At 39.8% G+C, this 26,633-nt stretch overlaps 1 protein-coding gene across 1 annotated transcript in view; it reads right to left on the reverse strand.

Moving 5' to 3' along the window:
* Window positions 1-26,633, reverse strand: part of LOC120568611 (laminin subunit alpha-3-like) — a 58,749-nt gene that overhangs the window by 2,191 nt on the left and 29,925 nt on the right. Inside the window, exons 28-74 of the mRNA XM_039816223.1 lie at window positions 26,448-26,556; window positions 24,986-25,083; window positions 23,928-24,126; window positions 23,652-23,778; window positions 23,231-23,265; window positions 22,621-22,736; window positions 22,127-22,338; window positions 21,824-22,028; window positions 20,798-20,942; window positions 20,562-20,702; window positions 20,052-20,213; window positions 19,309-19,410; window positions 19,128-19,211; window positions 18,235-18,465; window positions 15,143-15,256; window positions 14,367-14,485; window positions 14,199-14,279; window positions 13,920-14,020; window positions 13,523-13,576; window positions 13,271-13,422; window positions 12,558-12,668; window positions 12,345-12,456; window positions 11,914-12,078; window positions 11,583-11,779; window positions 11,178-11,294; window positions 10,746-10,900; window positions 10,375-10,516; window positions 10,148-10,247; window positions 9,957-10,073; window positions 9,678-9,848; window positions 9,411-9,562; window positions 9,100-9,294; window positions 8,863-9,011; window positions 8,491-8,656; window positions 8,251-8,378; window positions 7,948-8,092; window positions 7,742-7,837; window positions 7,453-7,607; window positions 7,230-7,347; window positions 6,976-7,116; window positions 6,725-6,855; window positions 6,141-6,278; window positions 5,288-5,408; window positions 2,208-2,341; window positions 1,850-2,030; window positions 1,583-1,741; window positions 1,304-1,469 (exon numbers count right to left, since the gene is read on the reverse strand). Of these exons, the coding sequence (XP_039672157.1) occupies window positions 1,304-1,469; window positions 1,583-1,741; window positions 1,850-2,030; window positions 2,208-2,341; window positions 5,288-5,408; window positions 6,141-6,278; window positions 6,725-6,855; window positions 6,976-7,116; window positions 7,230-7,347; window positions 7,453-7,607; window positions 7,742-7,837; window positions 7,948-8,092; window positions 8,251-8,378; window positions 8,491-8,656; window positions 8,863-9,011; window positions 9,100-9,294; window positions 9,411-9,562; window positions 9,678-9,848; window positions 9,957-10,073; window positions 10,148-10,247; window positions 10,375-10,516; window positions 10,746-10,900; window positions 11,178-11,294; window positions 11,583-11,779; window positions 11,914-12,078; window positions 12,345-12,456; window positions 12,558-12,668; window positions 13,271-13,422; window positions 13,523-13,576; window positions 13,920-14,020; window positions 14,199-14,279; window positions 14,367-14,485; window positions 15,143-15,256; window positions 18,235-18,465; window positions 19,128-19,211; window positions 19,309-19,410; window positions 20,052-20,213; window positions 20,562-20,702; window positions 20,798-20,942; window positions 21,824-22,028; window positions 22,127-22,338; window positions 22,621-22,736; window positions 23,231-23,265; window positions 23,652-23,778; window positions 23,928-24,126; window positions 24,986-25,083; window positions 26,448-26,556 (6,449 nt within the window). The remainder of the gene's footprint in view (window positions 1-1,303; window positions 1,470-1,582; window positions 1,742-1,849; window positions 2,031-2,207; window positions 2,342-5,287; window positions 5,409-6,140; window positions 6,279-6,724; window positions 6,856-6,975; window positions 7,117-7,229; window positions 7,348-7,452; window positions 7,608-7,741; window positions 7,838-7,947; window positions 8,093-8,250; window positions 8,379-8,490; window positions 8,657-8,862; window positions 9,012-9,099; window positions 9,295-9,410; window positions 9,563-9,677; window positions 9,849-9,956; window positions 10,074-10,147; window positions 10,248-10,374; window positions 10,517-10,745; window positions 10,901-11,177; window positions 11,295-11,582; window positions 11,780-11,913; window positions 12,079-12,344; window positions 12,457-12,557; window positions 12,669-13,270; window positions 13,423-13,522; window positions 13,577-13,919; window positions 14,021-14,198; window positions 14,280-14,366; window positions 14,486-15,142; window positions 15,257-18,234; window positions 18,466-19,127; window positions 19,212-19,308; window positions 19,411-20,051; window positions 20,214-20,561; window positions 20,703-20,797; window positions 20,943-21,823; window positions 22,029-22,126; window positions 22,339-22,620; window positions 22,737-23,230; window positions 23,266-23,651; window positions 23,779-23,927; window positions 24,127-24,985; window positions 25,084-26,447; window positions 26,557-26,633) is intronic.

Genomic DNA, 26,633 nt, shown 5'->3' on the forward strand with positions numbered 1-26,633 from the left:
TCAAATTAATATCTAGTGTGTAACAGAGAGTCTTTTACTCAGTGCACAGCTGGTAAGTTCAACATTCAAAAATGTAATTGTTGTACACTACTAGCATACGGGAAATTTAACAAATATGTACAAAAAACATTTCAAAAATACATTACTTGGGTTAAATAGATTTCTGTTAGTTGTTCCAGTACATTTCTGTGGATATATTACCAACTGCCTATAACATCCACATTTTTAAATATAATTAATATCAAATTGAATTACACATAAATACATAGTCCTTGTCAGGATACTAACTAGGCAATCATTAAGAAATCACTAGACCTGTAAAATAATATATGTTTACATATTTTCTGCAATCTGTATAATATTTATGTGAGAAATAAATTTTTGTATTGCTCAATTGGAAGAAACTTAAAAATTCTAATATGATCACTCACATTCCCCTTCTTGGACATACAGTATTCAGCATAAGTGAATACACCCATGCTAAAGTTGACTAAAAGGAGGAATAAAAAAATCATCTTTTGGAAATTGATCTTAATGCCTTAATTAAAAAAAATTAGGAAAAATGCAACCTTCACCTCTTTGTGAATGAATAATGTCTCGTAAATAAATAAATGTTTTTCCTTAATTCCTTATTTCAGTTAGCCTAATAGCTTGTTTGATTTGCATTGAGAGATGATCTTATGGAAAGTACCCCATGCCAATCTCTAGGTATGGTGAAGGGTATGTGATGATGTGGGGCTATTTTAATTCAAAGGCCAAGGGAACTTTATCAGGATGCATAGTATCCTGGATCCATGAAATAACTGGCCTTTAAAAATAAAAATCTGCCTGCCTGGGAATTTAACATGTATTATAAGGAAGAACATTTATTTATTTACGATACATTATTCATTCACATAGAAAATTGGTGTCCTTAAAGGTTGGATTTTTCTAATTTTTTTAATTAAGGCATTAAGATCAATTTCCAAAAGATGATTTTTGTATTCCTCTTTTTAGTCAACTTTAGCATTGGTGTATTTACTTATGCTGAGCACTGTACTTGCCTTATTTTTAGGAAAAAAATAAAGAAGGGAAACCCCACTCATTTCCATTGACATGTCAACCTTGGCACCTTTTTAGATATGTCTTTACAATATGAGTTTTTAATTATTAGCATTATTTGTCATTCACTTGTTTAGGAGGCAAACTGTGTGGATGCAGTTGCAATTCCTACTGATCACCGACAGAAGCTGATAGAGATCATTATGGTGGTTAGAAATGCTTCTGCAGTATTATCAGATTGTTATCAAAGAGGTGTACTCACTGATGATGACATGAGCTCCATTCCCTGAGAAATAAGCTCCTCTTTGTGTCTGTCCATCGAAGCAGGGGCCGGCAGCGTGGTTTGTGGTTGGAGTTGAAATTGGTGCTCCATTCATTTTAAAATTGCGAATACAGCCAGACACACTTTGCTTTGGAAGGGCCTTCAACTAAAAGTAAAAAACAAACAAACAAAAAAAAAACTTACAAAGACATCACAATTTGTGAATGAATTGTTTGAGTGTGTTTGTGAGAATTGGCCAGTGAGTACTTTTTTATTTACCTTCAGCTCTTTGTGAAGGGACTCCGGGGCACTGCCCAGGTACACAGGTGACACAAATTTCTGCATGGATGTCAACTCAGCATTTGTCAGCTGACCATCCTGGGCTCTGATCCCATCTACAACCAATCGAAATTTCTTCTTCTCCAAACTGAAAATGACCTGCAGGCAACATATTCACCATATGCATAAAGAATGACGAAGCAGATTTGCTCTATCATGTGGATTAAGTGATGCCATGGTAGCATCAAAATACATTAGATTACTAACCGAGTGCCACTTTCCATCATTGTACTTCTCCCTGTTGAAGATCTCCTTCTGTTTGCCTACAGACAGTCTGATCCTGCCTTTGGATATGTATAACGCGAGATGAGAGCGCCCTTCTCTGGTAGCAGCATAGAACAGCAGGCCCTCAGGAGCTCGAGTCCTGACATCCAGAGAAAAGTGGGGCCTGGAGAGAATAAAGACGGACACCATCTTAGTGTTTGTGTGTGATGGCTCTGACATAACTGTAGCATTCTTCTTAAGAGGACACACTCAGCCAAGCACACTTTTCATTTAGAACTCTTCCATGCGTGCATGCCGTGTATGTATGCCTGTGAAATGTGATGTAAGACAGGTTACTCACCTGGGCTGCAGGACCTGTAGTGGAAGGCTGTAGCTCAGGCTGCTGACAGGGCCACCCATGCGATAAGCATTTTGAACCAGGGCTGGTAATGCACATGCTGATAGACTCTCATTTATCGCCTGCATCACAACATCCTAAAAGAGCACAAACAAACAAAAGACCCACTCAGCACAAGGTACAAAATTGTCCCTCTAATCAGAGTTTGCTCATGTATATCTGGGGAAGTCTCCAACGGGGTTCAACTCTGTCAGTAAATAAAGATGAGAGGGTATGACAATGTATAGTGGTCAGAATGACTACAATACTAAAAAATATCTTCTACATAGGAGAGAACACACGCATGTTGTACGCTGAATAAATGAATGCAGGGCATCAACTAACTTTTTTTTTCTTTTAAGATTAATTGACTTAAATGTTATGTCAGAAAAACAGTCCAAAACCTAAATATATTCAGTCTACTATCATAGAAGACTGAGAAAACCGGCAATCATTCCTAATTTTGAAGCTAAAGCCAATTCATTTTTAAATTTTTGCTTTTAAAATTACTGTCGATGTACTACTCCATTAATCGACTAATGCTTTTATGTAGACCAGATGTCACCCAAAGAGAGTTAACAATCAGAATGTAATAGTTTATATAAATAGCCATGTATAGCCCAGTAGTAATGACTTCATCCCTCATGTAGTAAGTTTTGATGATAACTGGTGGGTCAGTGTCTATCTTATAATTACAGCTACAGAATAACACATCAGATGCTTTGTTTTGGTTATGTTGAGGTTTTTACTATCATATTTCGAGCAGTAGCACAACCCCCGTAAACATTCTGTTTACTCAGAGGTGCGTTTGGTTTCAACATAGTGAGGAATTTTAAATTGTGCTCGTTCAGTACAGCATACAGGAAAGTTGTTGATTATATGATTTAAGTGATTTCAGTTTGACATATACTCCAGTATTAAGTGAACTTGTAATAGAGTTGCGCAGATTATTAAACAATAAACAGATGGCTGATGAAGTCCTGATATTATAGAAAACACCAATCATGGATAAAGGAAAAACAAACATTAAACACTGTAATATCATGTGTGATATCATGATATGGATTATGACTGAATTTCACATCACTGTCTCTTCTGTATTTTGGCTTTCTGTTACTCCTTTGATTAAACATTTCCTTTAAGTCTAGACTGTTAGTGTCAACTGATTTTGCAGTTATATGGACTAATGCAGCAGCTTAGAATTCATTATTCAGGCCATGTATTGTGGGTCAGGGGTTGTTGGAGAATAGATTGTGGTGGTGATTCAGCCTACGTTAGTCGGATGTTCCAAATCAAATGCATAGAGCTTAGTAAATTATGATGGGCATGCAAGATCCACAGTGATCTGAAGAAATGCAATCATGCTTTAATAATATGTCTGAACACAGTAAGCTCTGCTAGGCCTCGCATATTTCACCGTGAGGCCGAGCTTAGCTGGGAAAACCAACCAACATTTCGTCTCAGGAAATGCTTACAAACTTCCAGTTGGCTACATCATTTATTATAATGCAGATCAGTGTTACTCAACCTTCATGCTGGGGTGCCATTCTGTGTTTCAAGAGATAGAAGACTGATACATTTAGGTTTGGTTGTTAAGTCAAGACGAGTTTATTTATGTAACCATATCTCACATGGCTTTACTGGCCCACAACAGGGAGGATTTCCATTTAATATGCATTTTAACTTTAAATATTTAAAATGTGTCCCTCTATGTCGATAAAAGTAGAATATACAAGTATGTCATGATCAAATTCACATGAATGTTGTCAGGTAAAACTGGGTCACGGGTAGGGTTGGGTACCGAAACCTGGTTCCACTATGGAACCGGTTCCTACGCGACCGGTAGGAATTGGACCGGATTAGAACGCACATTTCGGTTCCTCGTTTCGGTTCCACTTAATGTGTCGACTGAAATATTTTCCCTCTGTCGCTCTGAAACGGACATAAAAATATCACACTTTCTCTGTAGTCTACCGTTAGCTAGCTACCGTAAATGTAGGCTACTTTTAAAATGCCATATTTTCCCCTCTGTGCTCAACAAAACGGACGTAAAAGCATATTAACCATTCGCTGCATGTGATCGCTAGTAAACATAATACATCTTTGATGTAATTTTTCAGTTTTTCAAGAATCGGTTATGGAATCAGAATCGTTTTAAAAGTATCGGTTCGGCATCGAAATCGTAAAAATCCAAACGATACCCAACCCTAGTCACGGGCCAGAGAATGTTTATTGATTACTGATTTTATTTGATAGTGAGATCACGATTTATATCATTTTATAATCAGGCATGTTTGAGTGTTTCCATTAGGTCTGACAACAGTTAGTTAGAGAGCATGTGCTTGTTAGAAAGTGGTTCATTACTGAGTTACAAGAAAGAAAGAATGAAAGAAAAGAAAAGAGACATCAGCTGATTTCAAGCTTGTTATTCACAAGTTTTTGTTTGTAATGAATGGATCTTTAAATAAAATAGACAGAGATACAATACATTTAGTAATTCTTATGATTATTGGGAATGTTCATGCAACTTTTTTATTTAAGTACACTGCAGATGAATGAGCTTGTGCATAAGCAACAGGACATTGTGCTTCAAGCTGCCAGTTTTTCATGTCAATATTAAGATTCTTGTCAGCATCAGCAGGTCTTAGGGCTCCTTCTTCTTCATCTCTGAAAACAAGGCAGCAAAATATAATGTAAACAATGTCAACAAAGGAAATACTACGCAATTATCAATTTGCCCTCAACAATAGTATTATACAGAGGTTTCACTGCACACATGTAAAATAAGTCACAAAAGGGAAAGAAAAAAATGGGTATGACTTACTGCTAGTGAGTGGAATCAATCATCAAGTCAACATGTTCATAATGTACATGCTAGTTTTGATAGTTATACCTTTAATTAAGATGGATTGCTCTAGTCGTAATCCAATAATGCCACTTAATTCAAAGGAAAGAGAACCGAGTGGATTTCCTTTGGAAAGAAGATTCAATTATGCCACCATTAGGTCTGGTTGTCCTTACTAAAACAATAAACAAACACTCACCTTCTTAGAGGCGCGGTCCAGCATCAGTTGAGCGAGACTGTCAGCAGTACACACATCAAGCAAGACATCTCCAGAAGCCTCGAAGGTGCTGAGGTCCTCAGGCTTGTACAGATTGTCTGGCCTGCAAACAGAACAAATGACAGAGAAATAATATAAACACCATACATCAAAGAACATAGATATTTGGTACGCAAACAATCACTTTGTAACTTCAATAATAAAAGCTGTACATAAATCTTGAGGTATATCAAAATGATGCAACTGTACAATTGGGGCTGGGTATCGCCACTGATTTCCTGAATCGATTCCGATTCGCAAGGTCCCGATTCAAATTGATTTCTGATTCGATATGATTCGATTCAATATCAGTTTGTGAAGTGATATGTCAGTTACAATACTAATTTGGCTTGAATATGAAAGATTCTCAGAGAACTAATGCTGTAAATTGTACAAGGAACCCTCTAACCTGGTGCATTAGTAAAAATATTAAAGTCATCATTAGGAATTGACAGTTACATAGAGACAGAAAAAATGTGCTTTCTTGCAAGTGCAGAGGGTGTGATGAAGAGACGGTATACCTAAAGCCATACGTCTGTGATAATGGCCATGGCCCTCAACAAAATGTAGCCTAACTTTGGAGCATTATTTAGCATGACCTAGATTCCTTAGATCGTCTAGTTTCATATGATACCAATATTTTCACTCTAGCTTTAAAACGGAGCTTCTTAAAAGATTGATCTCGGGATTTTATGAATCAATATCGTAGTATTCAAATGAAGATTGATTTGAATCGGAAAATCAATTTTTTAAAACCCAGCCATATATGCAAAGTTGCAAAGTCAGGAAATATTACCGTCTTGTGTAGAGGTTGGAAACGCAGCCTTTGAACTTCTCTTTTCCCAGGAACACAGAGCCACCTGTGTCAGTTATGGTGCTGCCACTCTGATCCTGCTGCTGACCCTCGTCTTCATCATCAATAATCAGCTGAGACCTGTTTGGAAAAATCATCATGGTGTTGTTTTGTATAAGAGCTTTAGATTCAAGCAGGTATTGAGTAGTTCTGTTTTATTTAGTTTTTTTTTAAAGATTATTTTTTGGGCTTTTCCGCCTTTAATTTTTGACAGGACAGCTAAGTGAGAAAGGGGAGAGAGAGGGGGAAGACATGCAGGAAATCGTCACAGGTCGGATTCGAATCCAGGACCTCTGCGTCAAGGCATAAACCTCTCATGTGCGCCTGCTCCACCACTAAGCCAACCTTGTCAAAGCAGTTCTGTTTTTACTGCATTGTATTTGGCAATGTCTATTTTTTATTTATGTGGAACTGAGCCCATGTACCTCCTTGTCATTGGAATACAATTAAAATCACACCAAACCACTGACTAATGTGTATATATGTTCACATTATTTATAATGTGTGTGAATGTAAAACATTCATACCTTCCATCTTTTCTGGTTACAGTCAAATAATGCCACTGGCCATCCTGATATTGTTTGTTGGATTTCCAGATCTTGCCGTTGAAATTGAGAATCACATAGCCATTTTCCAACACAAGACTCATCCCATTAGCCTGGAAAACAGTAGAAAAAAAGATAAAAGGTATTCAAGTTCTTCCTGCTGTCTCTCACAAATCCTATCGCATAAAGTCACAATTAAAATATCAGATTTCAAAATAGATGTAAGGACTGACCAGCTGTTTGTCCTGCAGAATGAGGCCCTCATTCTCTGTGCTCTTGAATCCAAGGGAGACAGTAACGTCATTGGCCAGACTAAAGCCTGCGAGGTCAGCTGACAGCGAGCTCCCCAAGCTGAACTCTGCTTTACGAGAAATCTACAACATTGTAACAACATTACACATCTGTTAATTAGTTGACTCATAAGTGTGGTTTGGGCAGTGATATGAATGCTGGTAACAGGTTTGGGATGCAGAGGCTAATGTCCTACCAAGGAATCCGTGGGACAACCTTTGCTGATGCCCACTTGCTCATCAACAGTTTTAAAGATGTTATTCAGCTTTAAATTCTTCAAGCATCCTTTGAATGGCTGTATGGTGATTTTATCTCTGTGAAGAGGAACAGTAAAATCAAGTTACTCTCAATAAAGTGTTAAAAGTTTTAACTTAACTCACAACAAACAATAATTAAAAGGAAGATTGATAACCACGTACCTTTCCCTCAAGTCCCGCGGGGCACCACCAACATAGAATTCTTGAAATGCGTTTTGGTCGTATGCAACTTCGGCTGAGGCCACTTGGTTACCAGCCAAGCGGACTGTAATTCTTCCCTTTGAAGCAATGATTAGGATGTCTGCCCAGTCACTTAGCTAAACGATAGAGGAGCAAGATGCAGTTGAATTAATGATTCTTGATTTACAAATGTTATCCGATTGAGTAGCCTAATGGTAGTTGCCAAGAAATAACCTGAGTGACTGCATAAAACAAAACAAAAACTTCTTACCGGGAATGTTTTCACTGCATTTGTAGCTGGTGCTTGGAGCAAATTGCTACGCAGGAAAATGACGCCCTTCTCTATCGTCACGGTGAAGTAATTGTCCTATGTCGCGGGGGAAATATAGTCAAATTCTTGCAAATAGTACATATAGTTCTATTCAAAATGGATCAAAACAGAAGATTTATGAAGCAACCATATGAACAATAATTTACCTCACTTCCGATGTATAAGAGCAGACCATTTTCTGAACGAGACATGATGCTCATATCGATGCGGAGGGTGCCACCTCTTTTATCTATGACCACTTTGCCATATCCTGTGCCTTCATAGTAGTCAGAATCCACTGGGATTACATATCTGGATAGAAAAATAACGTTTTATAAAACTTATTGCTGCTGCATGTTGAAGTAATGTTACAGGTTAACGTGACTGCAGAAAAAGCATAGACACATGTTTTGTAGTTCAAAAACTTCATTAGTTTAGTTATTCCCAACACTGATTATACTAGGACCTACCTCTTGCAAGGAGTCTCTGAATTGATCCCCTCTGCCTTTTCGAAGTTGTAGAGACTGACGACTTTGTCGTTAAAAGAGGAGAACTCAATGCAGCCTTGGTACTTGGGGAAGTTTAGAGAAGCTGGTGGCTGAGGAGAAGCAAAACAAGAGATGTTAATTAAATAGAGGTATTATAAGTCCCATGCTAGTTCAAAATAATTAAATTAATGGTATTGCTGTTCTCATTTCCTTGTTGCTTACGGTGAAGTTGTCAGGGTAGCCTCCAACGTAGAAAACAACATCACTGGGACTGAGGTCCAGGAGATTCTTGCCCTCTTTTCCTTGCACGCTGTCCTCAAATTTCAATTTATTGAGTGAGTTGGAGGTGATATCTTTGGTGAGGATCATCTTTGCATCTTGGTAAATCCTAAATCGGAAGAGAGAAAAGAATATCCACATATCACATTTACAACAGTCACAAATGTCTTTGGCCTTTTTTCACTTTAAATAATGAACTATGTTGGAAGACAATCAAATGTAAATGTAAAAAATGTAAATAAGACTGAAAACTGAAAGATGCCATAAATGTGCACTTTCATTTCACAACACTCAAAAAGAACCGCGTCAGATTACCTGTGTAGGTCCACTCTATCAAACTTGGCTGGCTCAGACGAAGACATGGTGATGAAATCCGTTTTCATCTCGTACTCGACTCCGTTAAGCTTGTAGACAGTGTACAGCTTGTTGCTCCTCAGAACCATACCAATGTAGTTCGTAGAAGACTACAAGACACAGTTTGTTAATGCCTTGGGTACAATCACAAATTAAATATCTATATTAAACCATTCATATGCAATTGGAGTCCCTTACATCTCTATTGCCAAGGTACAACACAAACATGTCTCCACTGTTGCTGGCCTGTCTGCGTCTGCGTCTTCCATCACCCCTGCCTAGAGGTCTCTGCAGCGACAGAGACAGGAGCGTGTAGGCCTTCAGATCATCCCGATTATTTGGTGCACGCATCGCCACGTAGCCATTGCCTGTGAACTTCATTGGGATCGCAATCTGGAGAAAAGACACACAAAAAAGGGAAATTAGACCTATCAAGGAAAAAGCGGGGACAAGTTGGTTTGATTTAGGCTTGGTTATGGATGTACAGAATGTACAGAGTGAGACCTCACCCTGTTTGCTGCGTCCCGAGCTTGTTCAATGAGCTCTTTGATCTTCCTGATGTCCTCAGATATGTTGGTAAATGGTGCGACCTGCGAGGTCAGGTTCTCCACCTCCGAGATCTTATCATTCAGAGATGGGATGGTTTTCAGCAAGTCCTTCACTGAAAGGAGAAACAACTTGTAATGTGTAGAAAGCATTATCTTTTATTCCTAAACCTTAAAGTACACAAAAAAGTGTTGCCTAGTGTGCCTAAAGACATCTTTTCAAAATCTCACCTAACTGGTCCGCATCATTCAACACGTTGCTCAGGTTGGAGTGCACAGGAGTGACACTGATATTGCTAATTTCCTTTCTGATGCCATTCAGTTTGTCCATAGTGGCGTTGGCTGTGTCATTGGCTAAAGATGCCTTCCTCTTGGCTTCATCAATCATACCACCGATGTCATCTGATTTGACAAAATGAGTGATTAGGGGAAATATGAACCTTGTCAATAGGCTCAGACACAATCAGTTAAATAGTCCTGTTAATGCTATAATGCCTTGACTTGTTCTACCTCTCTTGATGCCGTCTAATTGGTTCTGTGCATTAAGCAGGTCTTTCTGAAGAGCTTTCTTCTTCTCATCAGCGTTCTTCAGGCGTTTCTTCAGGTCAGTAATTTTGTCCCCCGCGCCTGGAAAAACAAGAATTAGTGACTGAGCTTTTGGGTAATTTTAAAAACAACTGTTTATTGGTGGGGCTGAATACCTTGAAGGTCTGTCTCTGCCGCCTTTGCATTATTCAGTAGGTCATCACCAGTCTCCTTAAGGTCTTTTGCTCTTTCTGTGAGCTTCTGATTTTTTACATTCTATAGGAAGAAAGAAAATATTTTGGTTAAAGTGAAATTATATTCTAAAATAGTTTCACATAGACATATTCATTCATAGAAGCCTGTACAGTTTCATTATGTTAAAGGTATCACGTCTGTGACTTACATTCAGGGCGTTGTCGGCAGCACCTTTGGCCTCATTGGCTGCAGCCTCAGCAGCATTAATTGCATCTGTGATGTTCTTGTAGGCGTCAATAGCGTCTTTGGCATTTCGCACCTCAGTGCGTCCACTTGCGTTCTTCACAGCACTTTAATACAGGATAAGAAGGTAAGAAAAGAAACCACAAATGGACACATGGAGAATGGATGCAAACGACACACATCTTAAAAACTAAGCAGACAATGCTTAAACAGCACTGAACCAGCCAGGAGGTCTTCCATAGCATAAACCACAGACAAGGTTTTGCTTAAATGGATTCATTAGACCTTGGGTTATAATGAGATTGTGTGTCTTCATTGTGTGCACAAAAGACCTACTCCTCAAGTTCCTTTGCCAGCTTGCTAAGTTCTTTGGCATGATTCTCAGCAGCGATCACAATGTCCTCCTTGGCTGCGGCTTTGGCAATCTCATTCACCTTCTTGGTCAAGTCAGTCTTGGCACCATCCAGCTGTGCTGCCAGCTGTTCGTATTCCTTCAGAGGAAAAGGACAGTGGGTGTAAGTTATTAATAACAGCAGGAAATTCCTTTAAGCTTGCTGCAAAGCACAGCGAGCGAAAACATGGATCATTATCTGAGTGGACGGCATGTTGGGACCTGACAGCTCGATCGTGAGATGAGGCATAGCTACAGTGCGTCAAAATGTTTTGGCTTATGCTGAGAAGCAACAAAATATGAGATATGCAAGTGTATCATTCTGAGTACAGAGAATATTTAAGGCAAACATGCAGGTAACAGTTTGCCAAACTTACCATTTTGCTGTCAGATAGCATTTTCACCAAATCCTCTGTTTTCTGCAGCTCATTTTTGGCCATGGCAATTTGGTCCTCAACAGTCTTGCGCTCCTTTTTTAAGTCATCGATTTTTTTCTGTAATGAGCACATGAGTCAGTTCAGAGTAACTGTGGAAGGCCCATAAACAACCTACAGGGCATTCTTTACTTTATTTACATAATAACTTAATATAACTTGAATTAACTTTAATGTTATAAACCACTACATCCCCAATCATCATTTATGCACTGCTTGTTTATGAAACAAATGCATAAACTTATGTATACATATGACCCTCAGTACAATTTCTTTCCTAACTAACCATTAACCAACAAGCCCACGTGTTTCTCATAACTGATTAACCAGTTGACTTGTGAGTTATACCTGCAACACTCCCAGTGTCTGAGCATTAAGTCCATTCTGGGCGTTGGCTTTTGTCAGCAAGTCCCCTGCCTTCTTTAAAGCCTCGTCCAAGTCATTCAGCTTGGCCTCGTAACCCAACAGAAGGCCCCGAAGCTTCTGTGCTGCGGCCTCATTCTGGTCACACCGCTTACTTACATTAGCTTTGATGTAGTCTAGCACTAGAAAATAGAATAGAATAGGTTAATGGACATTTCTTTTGCAGTGATGTTTAACTTTGATAAAGCAATTCTGGAGGGGTTTGGAAGAATTTTCTGTCAGCTTCTACTGACTAAGTATAGACTAAGTATCGTACGTTTCTTGGCCTCCTCTCTTTCTTTCTCAGCAGCTGCCTTCTGAGGGGTGAAGTTCCTATCCTTCATCTCCTTCACCATGCGCTGAGCATCTTCTAGCATCTTAGACAGGTTTTCATTGGGCATATTACCACTGGTGCCTGCATCCTTCAGTTGGTCCAGCAGAGCTTAACCCACACACACACACACAACACACACACACACACACACACACACACACACACACACACACACACACACACACACACACACACACGCGCACACACACACACACACACACACAAAAACATCAATATCTACATTGTAGATAAACCAAATATAAATGCAGAAAACAGAAGAAAAGTTCAGTAGGATGTCAAAAGAAAGTTAAAAAAAACAATACATTAATACACTAGAGACAGGACAGAGTTGTGCTGCTGAATTAAATGTTTACCTTGGATTTTCTTGAGCATGTTTTGAATCTCTGAGTCCAGATCTTTAGCCCTCTTGTGGGTTTTTTCGATATCTGCCACCGCCTTGTCAGCATCAGCAGCCCTCTTATCTGCCTAAATAAAAATACATACCGACAATACACATTTATACACGTATTATTACATGTTGATATTTTAAGAAAATGCTACATTAGACCTTGTCTCCATCGCTCTACCTTGTTTTTGAGGGTGCTGATGTCATCTGACAGAGTGCTCACGTCGTCTTCCAGCTGGTTGACTCTGGACGTTTGGGTGTTGATGGCAGAGCTAAATCTGTTGACAAGAATCTGCAGAAAGCAAAGTAGCAGACATGTAAATGAAGCTGCATAGAGGAAAATTCAGATGTTGTAGGTGGTGTGCTAAAGCTTGACCGTGATTGGGGCTGTGTTTAAATTACGCTGTCCTTATTCACTCGTGTATCATGAATGCACAAAGGATGCACGCTCAAATTAAGTGGATGTAACGCAGAGATTAGATGGTAACGAGGAACGACAAGTCGGTGCAACAAGCACTGGCATCCAGTGGTGTGGTCTCTAACTCGTGTTGACACAGGCTTTGGGACAATATTCACTGGGATTGCTTATCAGCAGGAATCTCGAATATTTTAAAAAGCACACCCATCCTGTGCCATACTGTTTGTGTGTGTATTTGTCTGCATGTGTATGTAAGAAACGGACATTGTGCAAAGTGCAAATAAAAAAAAAAAACAGTTCTCATTGTGCTTGTGATCATGAATTTTGCATCAGGATTTGACATAATTTCATGGCTTTTGTGTATACACCGAAACTATGACTCTTTTAAATATCTCTAAGTGCTCTTCACCTTGTCTTCAACCCTATCTGTATCCTTCAGAGTTACGGTGCTAAGTTGCAGTACACTGAAATGTTACCTTGGTGTCTAACACGGCCTTTTCCAGCTTCTTCAGCCTGTCCTGAGAGGAGGCACTGGCAGTGGCATTGTCCAGTTGAGTCTTGATCCTTCCCAGCTCATCATCCAGCTTCTCCAGATCTTGTAGTAAAGTCTGGGCACAATTATCACACTCTGGAATGCAAAAGAGTGTTTGATTAGCAAGGGGATCATACCCAATATATTGTAAGCTGCACGCCACAGCATCAGACCTCAGTTCTTTTTCTTAATTCACCTTGGCACTGCTCATCTGTGTTTGTGTCTCCTGGCTCCAGGGTGTTCTTGCAAACTGGAGAAACACAAGAAGAGAACAATTAAATGTATGATGATGAATTAGAATTTAAAAACAGAATGACTGAATATAACTAACATAGCAAAATTAAAGATTTGGGGCATTTTTTAGGCCTTTATTTGTAGAGGACAGCGTAGACTTGAAAGGGGAGAGAGAGAGGGAGGGAATGACATGCAGCAAAGGGCCGCAGGTCGGAGTCTAACCCACGACCGCTGCGTTGAGGAGTAAAACTCTATATATGGGCGCCTGCTCTACCAGGTGAGCTAACCAGGCGTCCTAACGTAGCAGAATTAAATAGTGGATTAATGCATTGTTTTTAAATGGCAGTCCACAATCTAACCTCCAGTCCTGGGATCACAGTTGTTGCCATTGCCATTGCAATTACAGGGCCGACAACTTCCTCCTGGCGTCAGTGGATCGCCATAGTAACCAGGAGCACAACTATGGGAAAGAGAAATAATAAGAAATAAGTAAGCCTTCTTATTATTATTATTATTATTATTATTATTATTATTATTATTATTATTATTATTAAGTATTTTAAAATACATAGTATATGCACAGGATTTCAACATATTTGCATGGCCTATTAACCTCATATGTCTATACAGACACTCACCTCTCACACCTCTCTCCAGTGTAGCCTGCTCTGCATATACACTCAAAGTCTTCAAATACCTCTTTGCAACCTATTGCAAAACTGCAGATTGACAGAGATATGATTTAGTTCTTGAAATACACATTTCCATTTCATTATAGTACATCTGTCTGTTTGTTTTTTACGCACCTGTTTGCAGGCACGCTGAATGGGCACGGGCAAACTCTGCATGTCCTCTGAGCCGCGTTTCCATAGTAACCTTCTTTGCAGCGTTCACATCGGTCCCCAGCCGTGTTGTACTGACAGTTCTGAAAATGACATAATGTACTCATTAAACCACTTAGAAACGATATGTGAAGAAACTAAATAGTGAACAGACAATGAAAAAACTAAATTCAAGTACCGTGCGTGCACTGCAGCTAGCCTTTAACACACATGGTGTACCAACTCAACCAGACATCAAGTCTGTTATTACATTGAGGAATGCAATCGTCTAGGGGCAGAGAGAAAAGACATGTCCCTGCCAATCCATCAGAGTGTGTTTGATGCACAGGGCAGAGAGTGTGTGTTCAGCCTCCTGTGTCCATTTGTCTTTGGGCTGTAAGGGTGTGGATCAATGTCTACATTCACACACAGGCCTGGTCTTGTGTGTCTTGCATAACAATAACACAACAGAGACGGCTGAGATTTTGAAATGCGTAAAGCCTCATCCTTCCATCAAGGGGAATAATGAGCAAGAGGGGCCTAACAGGAAATTAGTAAGCCATATCAAATAGTGCTTCTGACGTGGCACACAGATGTATCATGAAAGGTGAAAGGTCTAGACTCGGATTAAACTGTGGCTCACACTGAAGTCGGCTGGGTGAAGTAATCGCTCTTGGTTTTAGGTATATGTGTTGGTGTTTACTATATACCTGTGGTCGTCACGTCCCTAATAAGGGTTGAAGGTTAAGTGTATTTCTTACCAGGCATCTCCCTGTCCTCCCTTCACACTCATCAGCCAGGCCGTTGCACTCACAGGGCACACAGCGGCCCAGGAAAGGCCCACTGCTATCTCTATAGTAACCAGGAGCACATTTCTGCAAAAAACAAATATATATATATATAAACATGATTACCCAACCTGAAGTTACTGCTTATTTACAAGTATAACTCATATACCTAAGTGTACCACTGTAGTATATTAGTGTATCGGACTTCAAAAGCAAATTAGAACAATTTTGATACTCGGGGTGGACAAAATAGTTTTAGAAAAAAATCCACTACCATGTTAAATGTTATATAATATATCATGATAGAGTATCTTTTCTGGAATTCATTTTTTTTTGTTTTTTGTTCATAGATTAAATAAAACCAATTAACAATAAAATATTTTCGCTTATCCAGTGAATTAAATACATAAAAAATGAAAATTGTTCATTACAATGATGTAAAAAATCCTGTAAATTCAACATTGGTAAAAGCATTCCTGCTCACTGATTTGTAACATTACATACATAACAACTACAATTATTAACAGCAAAAAATGTAAATAAACACATTTCTATCTTTTTAGGTTATATACTATCATATTGCCCAACCTTGAATGATACCATGTACAAATGTATAACACAATTATCACTGATGTTTAGCAGAGAGAACTTAGAAACTGTAGAAGCAGCACAGCAACAAACTTGACCTCAAATGAGTGTCATTAACAAGTAACATTGAAGAGCCAAAGCATGCCCTTTCCTTTCAGAGATAACGCTCTTCAAGTCACCACCAATCCACACCTGTGACGGTGAGAAGTGTAACCTACAGCTAAGGTGAAACAAAGTCCCTTCAACAACAAGACGCATCACATCTTCACAGATCTTTTACCTGAATCTGAAAACTGGAAGCACTGTCATTAACAGAAGGATAGCGAACTGTCTGTCCTCTGTCATTTACCAAGGGGTAGCGTACCCCCTGGGTACCTTCATCATTCAATGATGGATACTCTATCTGCTGAGTTCCCTGATCATGAAGTGAAGGGTTCTGTATCCTTTGAGCCCATCTGTCATGGTGCCTGGCATAGCGGGATTGTTCCCCTCTCTCTCGGGGCCTGTGGCCGGCGCAGCAAAGTCCAATCAAAGTCCAACACAGCAGGGTCTGTAACAAAACCCCTGTACGCCGCCGTCTATCCATATGCGTATCTGACATTCCTAACGTTTAGTCTGAGTGAAATAATGCTCCACTCTCCCCTGCTTCAGCCTCTTATACACACACACACTCACACTCACACTCACACTCACACACACGTACAAAAAAGAGGACACGCCCCATCTCCTACCTGAGTCAGTCTTACAGATCAGCATGAGTGTATGCAGGCACACAAGCACACACATGCAAGTGCTCTCTCCCTCTCTCCTTTTTTCCTCTCTCTCTCTCTCTCTCTCTCTCTCTCTCTCTCTCTCTCTCTCTCTTCACACACACACACACACACAAACACACACACACAGACACACACACAAAAATAGCTTGAGACACATTGAGACACTCAAGTGTTGGTGCATGCACACACAGGAAATCCACTATTAACATTTCTGAATAGAGAAAAAGAAAATGACAATATTATAAATGCTGCAAGGGTGTGGTGACAAAGCATCTACTTGGAAAAGCAAGTTAAATATGTATTAATATTCTGTAAAATGTTATTAGTGTGTATGTGTGTGCGTGTAGTTTGTAACGGTGTTTGTGCAAGCATACTGTATGTGACAGAGGAAAGTCAGACAAACTCAGACAACACAAACAACAAACTCACACCTGAATCACGCTCCTTAAACACACGACAGACACAACTAGGTGTGTCGGGTGTACTGACACACGCACACTGTCGGTACACTCAGGCGAACGCACTCAGGTTTATGAGTAACAGCGGTTTGCCAACTACCACACCTCATGTGTCAAGGCGAGGCGCCTTGTCATACCGCCTCTGGGCACATATAATCAACTTCCTTTAAACACTCCCAATCAGACTTTTGCTCATGTATACACACAGGTTGGTAACCACATCTATATAGCAACAGTACTCCAACAAACAAGGACAAAAAAATCTTGATATTCTTTATTTTTTTAGTCTTTTTCTCCACTAATAAATGCTCACTGTTACATGAAAAACCCTTTTAATTAGTGGTTGCTACATTCCCATTGTTTAATTAATTAGCCTCCGTGGGCAAACCTGGTGCAATCATGTGTATACAAATCAGATCTGATAAACACAAACACATATCAGCATCATTCACATTATAAAAATAATTCAAGTAAAGTTTTTTTCCTTGGCAACTACATCATGGTTGTTTGCACTATGTTTCTGTGAGCTGTAGCCACGCCAGTGATTCTAGCTGTATAATCACTAATTTAATGTCTGCGTGATTGTGCATCATATCCCAGCCCGGGGCTTCACAATTTGGCTGGGAAGCTCCCCGGACGGTATTTTCCATGACATTCCATCCAAAGTGCCTCAGCTGATGAATTTTTCTTTAGGGAAAGGGTGTGGTACTTGGTTCAGGCGTGTCAGAACACCCTTAAAAATATGAGGAGGAGGTCCAGCTCTTTAGAGATGACAAGATTCCATTTCAATCAACACCTTGCTTCACCCTGCTTGTTTTCTCCACTGTTTCTCAGACCTGACAAAATGATCCTAATTTCCCCAACCACTACCAACCAATCTACACACCTACATATTATATATTATAGTATTTCAGGTGTAGAAAATACTTTTTTGAGTATGAAAGTATGGAAGAGTCAATGCAGTCAGACCTTTCACGTTTTTGTCACCCAAGACAGGATTCATTAACACGCAAAGTTTTTTACGATACTACACTTTATACGCACGATACACACGCTTTAAATATGCGCTTGTTTTTTGTAACTTATGGAGTTCAGTAAAGACTATCATTTGATTTTCAAAAAAGACACAGGTTGTACAGTAAGAGGATAATCCTAAAATCTTCTAACATTTATCTATACACCTTTTTATTCAAGGAAAAATAAAGACAAAGCAGTATTGCAGGATGTTTAACTTTAAACTCCTCACCTCACATGAGTCTCCAGTGTACTGAGGGGGGCAGGAACAATCTTCCACAGTGTTTCCAGGACTACCAGTCCCTGTGATAGTCGCCCCCTCCAGGCCCACCTCCCCTATGCTGAGTCGCTGGCTCTGAGTAAAGTACAAGGCTCGGATCCTCAGGCCAACCAGACCGGCTAGGACCATCATCAGTTCCTCTCTGGAGACAGGCCTGTTGCTGACAGCATGGCGCCAGTTTCCCTGCAGACAACAGATCAGGTATTTTGTGAATAATTCTAAGAAATCTGTATGAGGGTGACCTAAATCAAAAATCATATTTCATTAATTTCATATCATATAAAACAAGAAATATTATACATATAGTATATTATGATATGCAGTATATCTGTTTAACACTTAGATGCAGGGCAATTTATTTCAACTACAACTGGCCAGATTGTCTTTAAACTTGGAATAAATAATTATGGTCTGTGAGGATGAATATTCATGGCTTTGGTGACTACTTGACCTTTTCTCTAGCACCATTATCAGGATAACATTTTAATTATCCCCAAAAATAACTAAATCTAATGGCAGATTGCTGTGAACTTTAAAAAGCACATGTACACTCCCCAGAAGACAAAGCCTTTTCCATTTTAGACATTCAAAGAATTTTCCACTAGCCCCACATTCTGGTCAAAATCGACATCACACAAACAAAAATCTTATAATCAAATAGGCAGATTTCCAAGGAATCAACTTATGGGTTTGAATGACCTCATAACTTGCACTAAAAATATAAAAAATCAATAGTGTATAGTTCATCCCCTATCAACACTTCCATATCATGTGGATGATTTAAAATCACAGCCTAGTGGTGATTTAGATTGTAAGAAAAAAGAAGGAACTGGTTTGTACTTTACCTCCAACAGCTGGACTCTGCCCTGGTACAGCCTGTCTGGAAGTGGGACTTGTAAAGCCATGTGGATCAGGGTCATATTGTGACCCTACAGGGGAAAATAATAAGATGGATAAATAAGCAGTGTTTCCGCCACTGATAAAAAAAAGAGGTCTAAATGTGAAGAGATATTTAGCACTACGCACAGTTAGCACGACATCAGGTCTCCTGTCTAGGAGAGTCATGCCCTCGCTGGGAATCCCAAAGGATTTGGACTGGTAGGTGAAGAAACCACCATAAGACGACACCTAAGAGAGAGGGATAAAGCCCAAATATCTATCAGCTTAACTGAAAGGACTGCAGGCATCACTGGAATACAGAAATGAGCTTAAATGAAATTCTGTAACTCTGCAACCTGGGTCTTATTTCACAACTAATAGTCGAGGCCATCATTTCTATCAGTTTATGATAGTATTATATCTTTTAATCTGATTACTAAAATTGTATGGAAAACGTATGCAACGTTTCTAAAATGGAGTGCATAAAAGCAAAAGGAGATAATGACAAAGAAAAAAAAGTTAAACTGAATTATTTGGACTAAACTGTTTGGAAGTGAAAAGCCACCTGTGTACAAACAGTGTGACAGGAAGGTGACAGTTAACTGAAATGGCCATTACAATGCTCAACTACCGCATTGTAAAACTGGGTCCACATGCAACAATGGTAAGTGAGGTAGTACAGAAATGTAAGTTAAACATACATTTTTTACTTCCAGATGAGTCATTTAAATAAACAGTTTAAAGTGGGAACGCAGCCAGATTGCTTATGTTAGCGAGTTCAATTTTCTTTTAATATTACAATTATTTTGGCTTAAATTTTCAATAAAAGCCCTATGAACATTTATTGACACATATCGTTGTCATGGTGTTCTCTCCCTTTAATGACTCACCCTGTCGCCCAGGTAGGATGATGGTGCCACCCAGTGTAGAGTTTGAACTGTGGGAGGAAGCTCCTGGATGTCTGCCACCACTGTGTTACTGGCTGTGTTCAGCACAGAGGTAACCTCCTCCTGGTCAGGGCTTTCCAAACGCCAGACCCGCATATCAACAAACTTACAACAGGGAGTATTTAAAGTGAAAAATCCATCCTAAAAGTGTACTGTATTCACAATTCACAAGTGATAACATACTCTGTAGGCTTGTGACTTATACATATACACATAATATTACAACCAAACAAACAAACAAACAAACAGAGATGAATAACAGAATAACAGAATGTACCCATATTCCAAAGAAATCACCAATATGCAACTGTAGGCTGTTTTTCTGAACATCTATATGTGCAGCTAAACAAATGATGTTGTTCACCACATAGCTGCTATCAGCCAGAAAGCTCTGCAGGCATGACAATTCCATAGGTATGTATAGACATGCAGGGGCACGAAAAGCAAACACACCTTCCCCCTGCGTTTGCTGGAGCTCTGACACTGGTCAGTCGCTCCGAAGCAAAAGCACCTGGTACAGCCGTGAGGGTTGGAGGGGTCAAAATAGAAGGAACCTTGCAGACAGGTATCACACTTGACGCCAGCAACATTTCTCTACAAACATAGCAGTAATAATAGAGAGAAAGTCAGAGCAAGGAAAACAAAAATGAGGAAGTTTTTAAATCAGCAATTTGATGCAATGAACTCACCTTGCAGAGACACCTCCCTGTGTCTGGGTGGCAGATGTCAGGTGTGACGCCACCTTGGTTACAGTTACAAGGTACACAGTCGGGGAAGCGATAATAACCTGCAGCACAGCGATCACACTGTCGGCCACCAATCCTAGGCTTGCAACTACAGAAGAATACACAGGGACAGTATCTTTAGTCAAAATCGGGATGTGATTTTACAGTCATCACCACTGAGTCAGTATGCAGCGCCCAGGTCTGACCCTAGGTGATGTGGACACACCATATTGCTTGAAGCTGTCCACTCTTTCCCCCAAGGACCCGTTTATATTAGGTGGGTGTAGTTCCTTCCCTGCATCTTCCCAGTCCACTATCATCGCTTTAGTCTTGCTGACATTCATGAGTAGGTTGTTTGCCTGACACCAGTGGGTCAGGTCCTCTACTTCTTTCAGGTAGGCCTTATCATTGGTGTCTGTGATCAGACTAAATATTGTTTATATTAATAGTAAATATTACTTTATACACAGGAAAACAAAAGAAATTAAAATTTGATTAAATTTAAATTAAATTTAAATTAAACTTGGCCTACAATGGCGTGTAGGGAGGCCTAAAGCCTTTATACATACCTTTTTATCGAATACTAAGATATTAAATTAATTGTTGCCATACATTTTATAAATAATGTTTTAATGTTAAACATGTGGCATAGTGAATCCTAAGAATGAAGTGTATCTGTGGTTGGCTACCTTACCTATAGGCCAGTAAGCCTATCACCAGTTTTGTTTTTTTCACAAATAGGCTGATTTATATTTCCCAATAATATGTAAGATTCATGTTAAGACATTTTAGTTTTTTTTAAACTTTCAAAAAAACAGTAGTAATTTGGTGGCATCCCTGCAGTAACTCTGAGGATCCCCTAGGGGTCCCGGACCCCCTGTTGAAGATCTCTGAGGTAGAATACTGTTTCATTTAACCCTTCTCACTAATAAACACTAAACTCCAATCTTAATAAGTGCACATCCTTGTAGGTAGTAGGTTTCCACTTGCCTGCACTGTCCGGTGGTTCGGTCACAGTCAGGCCTTGTGTTGTCTTTGATGCCATTTGGGGAGCATTCACAGCCCTCACAGCCCAGCAACGGGTGATAGCTGAACGTCTGACCCTGGCACACATCGCAGGCTGGTCTGACTGTCTGAGGAGGGCAGATACAGCGTCCTGTCACCTCGTCACACAGTCGGCGGCCACACTCACACGCTGCAGAAGGGGGAGAGGGAATAACATTTTAAACTAACTAGAGGTTAGACAGCGGGAAACTCTCACATTAAAACAAGCACAAGTAAGCATTCACTTACGTCTGCAGTAGGGGAAGCTATAGTATCCCGTGGCACACTTTGTGCACCGACGACCGATGACATGCTGCCTGCAGGGACACTGTCCTCCAACCGGATCACAAGTGGTCCCTGTAGAGCCAGACTCGTCACAGTTGCAAGGCAGAGCTCCATCATTATAGGCTGCTACAAGAGATCGGGCAGAGTCTTTGCAGAACTGGGGAGAAGTTCTCACGCTGAAAGGACAGAAAAATTCAAATAAATTCTTTCAAATACAGATGTGGTTTCATACTCCATTATCACAGCTAGAGGGCACCATTTCCAAAACTTCCACTGTACTGTTTATTATTGTAAAACTGCTGCACTGGTGGATACATTACTTTAGATTATTGGCCTGAAACCCTCAAACAAATCAATATGTATCAATATATCACAGCTTAAAAAAAGAGAAGAGCTTATAACCAAATAAAGAAAGAAAAAGAAAAAAAGCTTGTTTCACAGACATGGTGGATACTTACTCAATAAAAAATCCTTCTCCTCTACATTGTTGTATGAAATCTGTAGATTTATCCAGTGGCTTCTCTTTCAGGAGATCTGGGGTGTAACTGCTATCGGGAACCAACAAAATATAATCCTATACAAAGGACACAACATGACAAATGATAAAAACACACAATCTCACCAGAAACTTCCAGTTTGTTTTGTTTGGTGCTTAATATATTCATATCAGTATGATGCAGAGTGATAAACAGATACATGGAGGATTTTAAGGGTATTTAGCCACATTTTTCTTCTTGGTTTTATCTGAAGAATGGAAAGTAAAGCAAGGGAACAACAGGCAAGCAAAATATGTTGAGAAGCTCAGCCTTTAGAAAGCTGCGTGAGGCTGCCAGGTAGAATACAGTCCCTTCATTGTTGTTATTGGGGATATGGCATAACACTGAGGAGAGAGGACCTCAGCATGCCAGGTACTCAACCTGACTAACTCCAGTACAAAACCAAACTTTAAACATGCAGACCTTACACAGAAGCATGTCTTACTAATTTCTTTCCATATTTCTATCATTTAATACTCATTTTATTTAGTGGGTAAACACAATTTGGACAGTGTTTGACTTGACCACCGACCAGAATAAGTGTCTTCTTAGGTGGCACGATCAGAGAGAGGCATAGTCCAAGAAGGCAAAGTCAAGCGCGCATCGCCATCAACCAAATTCCGAGAGTGCAGACGAAGGGGTGCATGTTACTGAACCTGTAACAGAAGAGCAGAGTTGAAGTTGAGTAGAGAAAGAGGAAGAAATGCTAGCATGCTGCACAATAATCCATCCATCCACTAAAGCCATATAGGGAAGTGTGTCCAAGGCCTTTGATCATCTTGTCATGACCCCAGGGACTTAATCTGCTCTTAAGGAGGAATCACCCCCTCACTGAGAAGGCTTTCCCAGTCACTGCCGGAGTAACCACGCTTATATCAAATGGGAGCCAATAAACTCTTGAATATGATTTCATTTGACAGGAGTCAGTCTACCTCTTCCTCCAACACACTCACCCTTCCACTCACGCCCTGCGTCCACTCGGACCTCTACGGGGAAGGACGTATGTTCAGCCTGGTGATAATGGACCACAACCACATACGAGCCCGGGATGGGCACTTTGGGAGTGAAATGGATCTCCGTCTGGGAAAAAAAGGAGGAAGCTTTAGCGTCAAACAGTTGTGGTGAAATTTAAAATGAATGTAAGGGCAGAGGTTGTTCATTGAATGTCTCCAACTCCCAGCAGCAGGGTCAAGTCCAGAAAAGCTCAAATTATTCAACAAGGTTTTTACCTGAGGGAATTTAAGCAGTATCCCATCACTCTGAGGTTCACTGACATGGAACACCCCTGTCTGTCGTCTCCGTCTCCAATCCTCATTCTCTCCTCGTTGGGGAGAAACAGCTGGTGCCGAAGATAGCTGTCCATCACGGGCAGCATACAAAATCCAGGCTGAGGTTGGCTTGTCGAATCGCCTCAGAACGCAGTGTCGGCTGGAAACAGTAAACAGCAACAATATGTTGTTACTTAAAGCCTGTTGATAGTGTTTGCCAAGTGCTATTGTAGCAGAACAGTGTGGGGAAGGTGGCCAGTCAGAGGTTGTGACCAACTTTAATCACCAATAATCCTTTTTTAAATCTTGAAATCCTCTGGTTATCACACACTGTCTCATCAATTTGCAGAAATCCTGACATCACACACTAAATATACACACGTCTAAGGAATGCTTTAGTTTTAAAGGCAAACACTGCCTTCAGGTTGCATGACCCCCTTCTTCCTAATTCTACCTCCAATATTTGGTCAAACTTACTTAAAATTTCTCTCTTGGTGAAATGTGTGCTTTTCTTTCCAGATTCAGAAAATCCTGTTCAAACTGTTTCCTACTTTTAAGAAGATTTAATATTCTGTAAAATACTATGAACTATTTCTTTTTGTGATATATTTTTCTCTTTTGGGAAGGCTTTTTCTACACTGTTCAGAATTGAATTACACAGTAAATGACAGGACTGCACACTGACAGCTGTAAACACAAGTGTAACTGTAATATCTAACCTGGTCATTAGGTTTAGAGTAAGAGTAAATTAGGTGTGACAGAGAGTGAAAGGGGAGTTTGACCCTTCAGCCTCAGTTCAGCAGCCTCAGGTAAATTAGCTTACACAGCTGGAGAGATGTGTGCAATCACACCTGGAAAACAGATATGTGTGTCTCCACACTCCAAAAGAACAACACAAAATAGAAGTCTAGTCTTGTAGCATCATCTACTAAATTGCAGCTTACATTTCTGGGTGTTGATGTTCCTGCATGATTAATGTTATTAAAAGCATGCAATGTGGTTTAGTCAAGGTGGCTAACCTGTCCTCAGTGAAGCGGCCATGAGTGGATACACACAGCACCTTTGGGTCTACATACTCAATGGAGAACTCTTCTGCAGGGACTGCATACACTTTATACTACAGAGACAAACAAATTAATTTTAAATTTCAATGCTGCCATCTACATATTATATAAACTTTATTTCAGAACCAGGGGGATCCATATCACAATAAAAAACAGAGTATAACATAAAATACAAAAATACAAAACCTTCCACAATGTTCAGTGTCTGACATACATACATGTTTGCCAATGGTTCCACAGTCTGGAAGAAAATCTGACAGAACTGCGTACAGGGTTAGCCAAAACAGTGATCGAGTCATTTTCTGACTCAGATACCCTACGCATAAATCTATACTGTACATCGGGTTACGTAAAACAGCAGAGCAGGTAGGTACCCCGACACTGACAAACATATGGCTTGCACTGGAGCTTCTTGGAGCTCTCCGCAGCAGCCTCATGCTGTCATTATAAGCCACTATGAGTTTTCTAATGCTGCCTTGCTTATAACGACACCACAGGTAGGCAGTATACAAAGGTGTACAATACGCTCTGAAGAGTGAGATCTTCACAGATACAGAGCACATGCTAAACTTACGACACAGCATGTTCGCTTGAGCATACAGCTTCCGACGCTGCCTATAGATATCTTTATCATCAGACAGGTCATTTGCAATAATATGGATGAAATATGTAATCTCACTGCACAACCTAAGTGCAGTGCCAGACAGATAGAAGTCAGGGAAGGTTGACTGTCTATCTTCTCTACTTCTAATAATCATGATCTTACTCTATTTGGCATTGTATTTTATATCAATATCAGCACCATACTGTGTGCATATTTTCTCAGAAGCTGTTGGAGACCAGCACTATATGGGCTAAAAATGACCAAATCCTCTTCGTACATAAGGTGATTAATTAGTGAGTCACCAACCCTACAACCTGTACCACATACATTTAAAATCAAAGACAAATCATTCATATACATATTAAAAAGAAAAGGAGACAGAATTCCGCCCTTGCGGACACCATTGGTCACTTGGAAGGGGACAGATGTAACATTCCCCCATCTCACTCTCATTGTCTGATGTGAGTACCAATAAACCAAGATTCTTATTAAAAAAACAGGGACCCCACTTTTAGACAATTTTAAAAATAATTTCTCATGATTAACACGATCGAATGCTTTAGAAGCATCAATGAAGCACATGAACATTGTGGAATTTTGCCTATTATATTTATATATTATTATATATTTATAACTTCCTTTAGCGCAAAAATACATAAATCAGTGCCATGCTTTCTTTTAAAACCAAACTAGTTATCAGTAGACAGGACATACCTCTCAAGTCTACACAATAGAATTATCTCCAGCACTTTGGACATAACACATAACACAAATATTGAGCAATTCTAGTTTCTGTGGAAAGATTTCCCTCACCAGCAGGAATGACGTAGTGGAAGTTTGCAGTAGAAGCTCCGTCTTGTGAGTAAGCTGCAACACTGTCACCTGACTACTGCTGTCCACTGCCACACTCCGGCACAAAAAGCTGCAAGTGACACACAACAGCTGAAAAGATACATTTTCTACAACTTTCTAGCTCTAAAACACTATTATGTTGTCCAA

This window comes from Perca fluviatilis, chromosome 11 (genome assembly GCF_010015445.1).
Source record: "Perca fluviatilis chromosome 11, GENO_Pfluv_1.0, whole genome shotgun sequence".
In the NCBI taxonomy this organism is placed as follows: Eukaryota; Metazoa; Chordata; class Actinopteri; order Perciformes; family Percidae; genus Perca; species Perca fluviatilis.